Here is a 10,522-nt window from a genome sequence, read left to right as displayed (position 1 = left end):
CCGCGGACAGCCCCGCCCCCGGGGTCCTCGGGGAAAGCCCCGGCTGAATCCCCGCCCGCCGCGTCGCCATGGCGACGGTTCCCGCCAGCGCCCGGCCACGCCCCCCACCCCCCCCCGAGGATGACGAAACGCGGACGTGAACCAATGGGTTTATTCCGCGCCCGGAAAGGGGCGGGGTCAGGGATCTCCCGCCAGGCTGATGGTGGCCAATGAGACGCTCTCGGTGGAGAGGCTCCGCCCCTTCTCGTAGATCAGGTACACCAGGGGGGCGGAGCCCTGGTCCTCGGGGGGCGGGGCCGCCAGCGCCGAGTACCCGCTGGGCCCCGCCCACACGCGCAGGCCACGCCCCCACCACGTGGTGCCGTTGTCGAAGCTCCAGCGCAGGGTCAGGTTCACGCCTGGGGGCGGGGCCGGTCGGGACACGCCCACAAATGGACACGCCCATCATGACCACGCCCCTAAAGCAAAGCCCCGCCCCCTGAACCCCCCAAGAGGGACTTGGGGACCCCCCCAGAGCTGGGACAGCTCCGGACAGACGAACCCCAGTGTCCACCCCAGTGTCCACCCCAGTGTCCACTCATGTCCATCCCAATGTCCACCCAGTGTCCATCTGTCCACCCAGAGTCCATCCAGTGTCCGTCCCAGTGTCCACTCGTGTCCATCCCAGTGTCCACCCCAGTGTCCACTCCAGTGTCCACTTGTGTCCATCTGTCCACCCCAGTGTCCATCCAAGTGTCCGTCCCCAGTGTCCATCTGTCCATCCCAGTGTCCATCTGTCCATCCCAGTGTCCATCCATGTCCACTCATGTCCATCCCAATGTCCACCCTAGTGTCCATCAGTCCATCCCAGTGTCCATCAGTGTCCATCCCGGTGTCCATCCCAGTGTCCATCTCCGTATCCATCTGTCCATCCCCAGTGTCCATCTGTCCAACCCCAGTGTCCATCCCGGTGTCCATCAGTGTCCACCCCAGTGTTCACCCCAGTGTCCACTCATGTCCATCTGTCCATCCCAGTGTCCATCAGTGTCCACTCCAGTGTCCACTCCAATGTCCCCAATGTCCCCAATCCCCCCCAATCCCCCCAATGTCCCCAATGTCCCCAATCCCCCAATGTCCCCAATGTCCCCAATGTCCCCAATGTCCCCCAATGTCCCCCAATGTCCCCAATCCCCCCAATGTCCCCAATCCCCCCAATGTCCCCAATGTCCCCAATGTCCCCAATGTCCCCAATGTCCCCAATCCCCCCAATGTCCCCCCGATGTCCCCAGTGTTCCCCAATGTCCCCCAATGTCCCCAATGTCCCCCCAGTGTCCCCAATCCCCCCAATGTCCCCAATCCCCCCAATGTCCCCCCGATGTCCCCAATGTCCCCCGATGTCCCCAATGTCCCCAATGTCCCCAATCCCCCCAACGTCCCCCAATGTCCCCAATGTCCCCAACCCCCCCAATGTCCCCAACCCCCCCAATGTCCCCAATGTCCCCAATGTCCCCCAATGTCCCCAACCCCCCCAATGTCCCCAACCCCCCCAATGTCCCCAATGTCCCCCCAATGTCCCCAATGTCCCCAATGTCCCCAATGTCCCCAACCCCCCCCACTGTCCCCACTGTCCCCACTGTCCCCAATGTCCCCAATGTCCCCAATCCCCCCAATATCCCCAATGTCCCCGCTGTCCCCCCGCTGTCCCCCCGCTGTCCCCCGACTCACGCAGGCTCTCGTGGGCGGGGTTACTGAACAGCAGCAGCCCCCGGGTCACGGTGGCCCCCGCGGCCACGGCCGGGTCGGGCAGCGCGGGGTCAAAGGTCACGGCGGCCGGGGGCAGCGTCTCGCCCCCGTCCCAGCTCCGCGCCACCATCCGGCACCGGCACCGGAACTGGTTCTGGTTCCGGATGCTGACGGCGATGGAACCGTCCGGAAGCTCGTAGGGCTGGGGGGGGGAAAGGGGAGACCCCTCCTCAAAATGAGGGAAAAAAACGGGGGGGAAACGGGGAGACCCCTCCTCAAAATGAGAATAAATGGGGAGACCCCTCCTCAAAATGAGGGAAAAAAACGGGGAGACCCCTCCTCAAAATGAGAGAACAAAACGGGGAGACCCCTCCTCAAAATGAGAATAAATGGGGAGACCCCTCCTCAAAATGAGGGAAAAAAACGGGGAGACCCCTCCTCAAAATGAGAATAAATGGGGAGACCCCTCCTCAAAATGAGGGAACAAAACGGGGAGACCCCTCCTCAAAATGAGGGAAAAAATGGGGGGGAAACGGGGAGACCCCTCCTCAAAATGAGGGAAAAAAATGGGGAGACCCCTCCTCAAAATGAGGGAAAAAAATGGGGGGGAAACGGGGAGACCCCTCCTCAAAATGAGAGAATAAATGGGGAGACCCCTCCTCAAAATGAGAATAAATGGGGGGGACATGGGGAGACCCCTCCTCAAAATGAGAATAAATGGGGAGACCCCTCCCCAACATGAGAGAACAAAACGGGGAGACCCCTCCTCAAAGTGAGGGAAAAAAATGGGGAGACCCCTCCTCAAAATGAGGGAAAAAACGGGGAGACCCCTCCCCAAAATGAGAGAATAAATGGGGGGACCCCTCCTCAAAATGAGAGAAAAAATGGGGGGGAAACGGGGAGACCCCTCCTCAAAATGAGAATAAATGGGAAGACCCCTCCTCAAAATGAGGGAAAAAACGGGGAGATCCCTCCCCAAAATGAGAGAATAAATGGGGAGACCCTTCCTCAAAATGAGGGAAAAAAATGGGGGGACCCCTCCCCAAAATGAGGGAAAAAAACGGGGAGACCCCTCCTCAAAATGAGGGAAAAAAACGGGGAGACCCCTCCTCAAAATGAGGGAAAAAAACGGGGAGACCCCTCCTCAAAATGAGAATAAATGGGGGGGACACGGGGAGACCCCTCCTCAAAATGAGAGAAAAAAACGGGGGGACCCCTCCCCAAAATGAGAGAATAAATGGGGGGGAAACGGGGAGACCCCTCCTCAAGATGAGAGAAAAATTGGGGGGGACATGGGGAGACCCCTCCTCAAAATGAGGGAAAAAAATGGGGAGACCCCTCCCCAAAATGAGAATAAATGGGGGGAAAACAGAGGGGACCCCTCCCCAAAATGAAAGAAAAATGGGGGGAGGAGTAAATCAGTGTGGGACCCCCTCCCCAAAATGAGAGAGAGAAACAAGGAGGGGCCACAAATCAATGCGGGACCCCTCCCCAAAATGAGAAACGGGGGGAAAATGCAGTAGAGACCCCTCCCCAGAAATAGAGAGACAGAATAAACAGGGGGAGACACAAATCAGTGCGGGACCCCTCCCCAAAATGAGAAACGGGGGGGAAAAGCAGGGGGACCCCTCCCCAAAACCAGGGAATGAACGGGGAGGGGACACAAATCAACACGGGACCCCTCCCCAAAAGCCGAGGGGTGAGCGGGGAGGGGTCTCGGCACCTGGCACTCGTCGGGGGTGAAGTCTCGGGGGCGCCGGGGGGCTCCGAAGGGGATGGCGGGCAGGACCCCCCCCCGGCGCCAGCTGCGGCCGCCGTCATCGCTGAGCAGCAGCGAGACCCCGTCCCGCTCCAGCGAGCCGTGCCCGCAGAACAGCAGCCGGCCCCGGAACGGCTCCCGCTGCTTCTGGGGAGGGGGCGTCACAACCCGCTGGGACCCCCGAGCCCACCCCTCAAATCCCTGAGCCCACCCGAACCCACCCCTCAAACCCCCGAACCCACCCCGAGCCCAGCCCCGAACCCAGCCCCGAACCCAGCCCTGAACCCAGCCCGAAACCCCCGGCCCCGGAACGGCTCCCGCTGCTTCTGGGGAGGGGGCGTCAAAACCGCTGGGACCCCCGAGCCCAGCCCCGAACCCACCCGAACCCAGCCCGAGCCCACCCCTCAAATCCCCGAGCCCAGCCCGGCCCCGGAACGGCTCCCGCTGCTTCTGGGGAGGGGGCGTCACAACCCGCTGGGACCCCCGAGCCCACCCCTCAAATCCCCGAACCCACCCCGAGCCCAGCCCGAACCCAGCCCCGAACCCACCCCTCAAATCCCCGAACCCCCCCCGAGCCCAGCCCGGCCCCGGAACGGCTCCCGCTGCTTCTGGGGAGGGGGCGTCACAACCCGCTGGGACCCCCGAACCCACCCCGAACCCACCCGAGCCCACCCCTCAAATCCCCGAACCCAGCCCCGAACCCCCGAACCCCCCCGAGCCCAGCCCCGAACCCACCCCGAACCCGGAACGGCTCCCGCTGCTTCTGGGGAGGGGGCGTCAGACACCGCTGGGACCCCCGAGCCCACCCCTCAAACCCCCGAACCCAGCCCCGAGCCCACCCCTCAAATCCCCGAACCCACCCCGAACCCACCCCGAAACCCCCGGCCCCGGAACGGCTCCCGCTGCTTCTGGGGAGGGGGCGTCAGACACCGCTGGGACCCCCGAGCCCAGCCCCGAACCCACCCCTCAAATCCCCGAACCCAGCCCGAACCCAGCCCCGAACCTGGGGGAGGGGGCTCAGACCCTCCCGAACCCCCCCGAACCCTCCCGAACCTCCCCTGAGCCCGGGGGAGGGGGCTCAGAGCCCCCCGAACCCCCTCCGAACCCTCCCGAACCCTCCCGAACCCTCCCGAACCCTCCCGAACCTCCCCCAAAACCCTCCAAACCCCCCCGAACCCCTCCGAACCGCTCCGAACCCCCCCGAACCCCCTCGAACCCCTCCCGAACCCCCCCCAAAACCCCCCTCGAACCCAGGGGAGGGGGCTCAGACCCCCCCAAACCCCCCCAAACCCTCCCGAACCCCCCCCGAACCCCTCCCGAATCCCCCCCAAACCCTCCCGAACCCCTCCGGACCCCTCCCGAACCCCCCCGAACCCTCCAGAACCCCCCCGAACCCTCCCGAACCCCCCCAAACCCCCCGAACCCCCCCGAACCCACCCCAAAACCCCCCCAGAGCCCGGGGGAGGGGGCTCAGACCCCTCCAAACCCCTCTCGAACCCCCTCCGAACCCCCCCGAACCTCTCCCGAACCCCCCCGAACCCCTCCCGAACCTCCCCGAACCCCTCCCGAACCCCCTCAAACCTCTCCCAAACCCCTCCCGAACCCCTCCCGAACCACCCCAAACCCTTCCAAACCCCTTCCGAACCCCCCCGAACCCCCCCGAATCCCCCCGAACCCCTCCCGAACCCCCCCAAACCCCTCCCGAACCCCGCCCGAACCCACCCAAACCTCCCCCGAACCCCACCCGAACCCCCCCCGAACCCTCCCGAACCCCTCCCGAACCCCCCCAAACCCCTCCCGAACCCCGCCCGAAGCCCCCCGAACCCCCCCCGAACTCCTCCCGAGCTCTGGGGAGGGGGCTCAGACCCCTCCCGAACCCCCCCGAACCCCTCCGAACCCCTCCCGAACCCCCCCGAACCCCCCCGAACTCCTCCCGAACCCCCCCGAACCCCTCCCGAACCCCCCCAAACCCCTCCCGAACCCCTCCGAACCCCCCCCGAACCCCCCCAAACCCCTCCCGAACCCCCCCGAACCCCCCCCAAAACCCCCCTCGAACCCAGGGGAGGGGGCTCAGACCCCCCCAAACCCCCCCGAACCCCTCCCGAACCCCCCCGAACCCCTCCCGAACCCCCCCGAACCCCACCTGGATGCCGGAGCCGGGCCCGGGGGCGAACACCTCCCCGTGCAGGAGGTGGGAGAGGTTCTGGGGGGGGTCCCAGGAGCGCCCCCCGTCCCGCGAGCGCAGCAGGAGGGTGCTGGGGGGGCCGCAGGAATTGGGGGGGTGGGCGCAGCGGGCGAACAGCAGCAGCACCTCCCCCCCCGCCACCGCCAGCGCCCCCAGGTTCAGCCCATCCCCCCCCCAGCCGTCATCCGCCGCCACCTCCGTGGGACCCCAGGTGGCACCTGCGGGGGGAGGGGACAGGAGGTGACACCTGGGTGGGGGAGGGGGACCCCAGGTGGCACCTGCGGGGGGAGGGGACACCGGGTCACACCTGGGGAGGGGGAGGGGACACGGGGTCACACCTGGATGGGGGAGGGGGACACGCGGGGGGACCCCAGGTGACACCTGCGGGGGGAGGGGACACGGGGTCACACCTGGATGGGGGAGGGGGGACCCCAGGTGGCACCTGCGGGGGGAGGGGACACGGGGTCACACCTGGGTGGGGGAGGGGACACACCTGGGGAGGGGGGGACACGGGGTCACACCTGGAGGGGGAGGGGGGACCCCAGGTGGCACCTGCGGGGGGAGGGGACAGGAGGTGACACCTGGGTGGGGGAGGGGACACCGGGTCACACCTGGGTGGGGGAGGGGACACACCTGGATGGGGGAGGGGGACACGCGGGGGGACCACAGGTGACACCTGGGGAGGGGGAGGGGGACATGGGGTCACACCTGGATGGGGGAGGGGGACCCCAGGTGGCACCTGCGGGGGGAGGGGACAGGAGGTGACACCTGGGGAGGGGGAGGGGGGACCCCAAATCACACCTGGATGGGGGAGGGGGACACGCGGGGGGACCCCAGGTGGCACCTGCGGGGGGAGGGGACACGGGGTCACACCTGGGTGGGGGAGGGGACACACCTGGATGGGGGAGGGGGGACCCCAGGTGGCACCTGCGGGGGGAGGGGACAGGAGGTGACACCTGGGTGGGGGAGGGGGGACCCCAGGTGGCACCTGCGGGGGGAGGGGACACGGGGTCACACCTGGGGAGGGGGAGGGGACACGGGGTCACACCTGGATGGGGGAGGGGACACGGGGTCACACCTGGGTGGGGGAGGGGGACACGCGGGGGGACCCCAGGTGACACCTGCGGGGGGAGGGGACAGGAGGTGACACCTGGGGAGGGGGAGGGGACACACCTGGGGAGGGGGGGACACGGGGTCACACCTGGAGGGGGGAGTGGGGACACGCGGGGGGACCCCAGGTGGCACCTGCGGGGAGAGGGGACAGGAGGTGACACCTGCGGGGGGAGGGGACAGGAGGTGACACCTGCGGGGGGAGGGGACACGCGGGGGGACCCCAGGTGGCACCTGCGGGGGGAGGGGACACGGGGTCACACCTGGGTGGGGGAGGGGACACACCTGGATGGGGGAGGGGGACCCCAGGTGGCACCTGCGGGGGGAGGGGACAGGAGGTGACACCTGCGGGGGGAGGGGACACCGGGTCACACCTGGATGGGGGAGGGGGGACCCCAAATCACACCTGGATGGGGGAGGGGGGACCCCAGGTGGCACCTGCGGGGGGAAGGGACAGGTGACACCTGGGTGGGGGAGGGGACACACCTGGATGGGGGAGGGGGACACGCGGGGGGACCACAGGTGACACCTGGGTGGGGGAGGGGACACGGGGTCACACCTGGATGGGGGAGGGGGACACCAGGTGGCACCTGCGGGGGGAGGGGACAGGAGGTGACACCTGGGGAGGGGGAGGGGGGACCCCAAATCACACCTGGATGGGGGAGGGGACACATCTGGATGGGGGAGGGGGACACGGGGTCACACCTGGATGGGGGAGGGGGGACCCCAAATCACACCTGGATGGGGGAGGGGGATACGCGGGGGGACCCCAGGTGGCACCTGCGGGGGGAGGGGACACCGGGTCACACCTGGGGAGGGGGAGGGGAGACCCCAGGTGGCACCTGCGGGGGGAGGGGACACACCTGGATGGGGGAGGGGGACACGCGGGGGGACCCCAGGTGACACCTGGGGAGGGGGAGGGGGACATGGGGTCACACCTGGATGGGGGAGGGGGACACGCGGGGGGACCCCAGGTGGCACCTGCGGGGGGAGGGGACAGGAGGTGACACCTGGGGAGGGGGAGGGGGGACCCCAAATCACACCTGGATGGGGGAGGGGGGACCCCAGGTGGCACCTGCGGGGGGAGGGGACACGGGGTCACACCTGGGGAGGGGGAGGGGGGACCCCAAATCACACCTGGATGGGGGAGGGGACACATCTGGATGGGGGAGGGGGACACGCGGGGGGACCACAGGTGACACCTGGGGAGGGGGAGGGGGAGGGGGGACACACCTGGATGGGGGAGGGGGACACGCGGGGGGGACCCCCTGAGAGCCCAGCCCAGAGCAGGGACCCCCACCCCGAACCCCTCCGAGACCCTCCCCATGGCCCCCAGCCCCATTTCACCCCTCCCCATGGCCCCCAGCCCCATTTCAGCCCCTCCCCATGGCCCCCAGCCCCATTTCAGCCCCTCCCCATGGCCCCCAGCCCCATTTCACCCCTCCCCATGGCCCCCAGCCCCATTTCAGCCCCTCCCCATGGCCCCCAGCCCCATTTCACCCCTCCCCATGGCCCCCAGCCCCATTTCACCCCTCCCCATGGCCCCCAGCCCCATTTCAGCCCCTCCCCATGGCCCCCAGCCCCATTTCAGCCCCTCCCCATGGCCCCCAGCCCCATTTCAGCCCCTCCCCATGGCCCCCAGCCCCATTTCAGCCCCTCCCCATGGCCCCCAGCCCCATTTCACCCCTCCCCATGGCCCCCAGCCTCATTCCCATCGCCCCCAGCCCCATTTCCATCCCCCCCCATCGCCCCCAGCCCCATTTCACCCCTCCCCATCGCCCCCAGCCCCATTTCCATGGCCCCCAGCCCCATTTCCATCCCCCCCCATGGCCCCCAGCCCCATCCCATCCCAGCCCCATCCCCTCCCATGGCCCCCAGCCCCATTTCAGCCCCTCCCCATGGCCCCCAGCCCGCCCCATCGCCCCCAGCCCCATTTCCAGCCCCATTTCCATCCCCCCCCATCCCCATCACCCCCAGCCCCATTTCCACCGCCCCCAGCCCCCTCCCCATGGCCCCCAGCCCCCTCCCCATGGCCCCCAGCCCCATTTCCAGCCCACCTCCGTCGGGGGAGCGGCGGCAGGCGATGATTTTGGCCCCCAGCCCCATTTCCACCGCCCCCAGCCCCATTTCCATGGCCCCCAGCCCCCTCCCCATGGCCCCCAGCCCCATTCCCATGGCCCCCAGCCCCATTTCCAAGGCCCCCAGCCCCCTCCCCATCACCCCCAGCCCCATTCCCGTGGCCCCCAGCCCCATTTCCAGCCCACCTCGGTCGGGGGAGCGGCGGCAGGCGATGATTTTGGCCCCCAGCCCCATTTCCATGGCCCCCAGCCCCATTTCCATTCCCCCCCATGGCCCCCAGCCCCATTTCCAGCCCACCTCGGTCGGGGGAGCGGCGGCAGGCGATGATTTTGGCCCCCACGTCGGAGGCCGAGCGCTTGCGGCCCTCGGCGCAGGCCAGCAGGGCCCCCCCGGGGGTCGCGGCCAGCAGCGGCACCCGGAACGTGTGGACCCCCCCGCGACCCCCGCCGCTCACCCACAGCACCTGCTCCCGCAGCAGCCGCGGCCGCACCTGCCGACAGCGGGGAGGGGCTCAGGGGGGTCCTGGGGGGTCCTGGGGGGCTCAGGGGGGTCCTGGGGGGTCCTGGGGGGTTCAGGGAGTCCTGGGGGGGTCCTGGGGGGGCTCAGGGGGGTCGTGGGGGGGGTTTAGGGGGGTCACCCACAGCACCTGCTCCCGCAGCAGCCGCGGCCGCACCTGCCGACAGCGGGGAGGGGCTCAGGGGGGCTGGGGGGGGGTCCTGGGGGGCTCAGGGGGGTCCTGGGGGGGTCCTGTGGGGTCCCAGGGGGGTCCTGGGGGGTTTAGGGGGGGACCTGGGCGGGCTCAGGGGGGTCCTGGGGAGTCCTGGGGGGTCTTGGGAGGGTCCTGAGGGGTTCTGGGGGGGTCCTGGGGGGTCCTGAGGGGTTCTGGGGGGTCCTGAGGGGTCCTGGGGGAGTCCAGGGGGGTTCAGTTGGGTCCTGGGGGGTCCCTAGGGGTCCCTGGCGATCCCTGGGGGGTCCCAGAGGGTCCCGAGGGGTCTCAGAGGGTCCCGGGGGGGTCTCAGAGGGTCCCTGGGGGGTCTCAGAGGGTCCCTGGGGGGTCTCAGAGGGTCCTTGGCGGTCCCCGGGGGGTCCCTGGGGGGTCCTTGGGGGTCCCCGCCGGTTGTCACCGCTTTCGGTGTGGGGGAGGGGGCCCCTAACGGAAGCCCCGAGCGGTTCCCGGAGACACCTCCGGTGCCGGGGGGGGTTGGGGCGGTCCCGGGGGGTCCCGGGGGGTCCCGGGGGGGTCCCGGTACCGTCTCGGGGGTCGGGACCCAGCGCGCGGCCGCGCCCAGGGCGAGCAGCAGCAGCGGCGGCAGCGCCAACATCGCGGCCCCTTTAAGAGACACCGGAAGCGCCGCGCGTCACGTGCCCAGGGGGCGGGGCCTGCCCTTAAAGCGGCGACGGCGGTGGAGGCACGGCCTTAAAGCGGCAACGGCAGCGCGGGGTGGGGCCCGCAGGGGCAGAATCGGCGAGTTTGGGTTTTTATTGGTTTTTAATTGTTTTTATTGTGGTTTTATTGTGTTTTTATTGGTTTTATTGTGTTTTTATTGGTTTTTAATTGGTTTTATTGTGTTTTTATTGTGTTTTTATTGTGTTTTAATTGTTTTTATTTCATTTTTATTGGTTTTTATTGTGTTTTTATTGGTTTTTAATTGGTTTTATTGTGTTTT

At 68.0% G+C, this 10,522-nt stretch overlaps 1 protein-coding gene across 2 annotated transcripts; it reads right to left on the bottom strand.

Moving 5' to 3' along the window:
- Positions 1-137: 137 nt before the first annotated feature.
- On the bottom strand, positions 138-10,231 carry NEU1 (neuraminidase 1). Of its 2 annotated transcripts, none has more exons than XM_086870799.1 (6): positions 10,106-10,231; positions 9,153-9,345; positions 5,625-5,884; positions 3,446-3,625; positions 1,705-1,924; positions 138-398 (listed from the first exon to the last, which is right to left on the bottom strand). In XM_086870799.1, exons 1-6 carry the CDS (start codon positions 10,175-10,177, stop codon positions 178-180), a joined length of 1,146 nt encoding a protein of 381 aa, XP_086726925.1. In that variant the 5' UTR covers positions 10,178-10,231; the 3' UTR covers positions 138-177. The 2 variants fall into 2 exon arrangements, with proteins under 2 accessions (XP_086726925.1, XP_086726924.1); XM_086870798.1 differs by having other exon boundaries at positions 3,446-3,628; positions 10,106-10,230.
- Between the last annotated feature and the right edge of the window lie 291 nt (positions 10,232-10,522).

This window comes from Cyanistes caeruleus, chromosome 33 (genome assembly GCF_971803275.1).
Source record: "Cyanistes caeruleus chromosome 33, bCyaCae1.hap1.1, whole genome shotgun sequence".
NCBI classification, from domain to species: Eukaryota; Metazoa; Chordata; class Aves; order Passeriformes; family Paridae; genus Cyanistes; species Cyanistes caeruleus.
The sequence above is the reverse complement of the archived record's forward strand: the minus strand, read 5'-3'. Positions and strand labels throughout refer to the sequence as shown.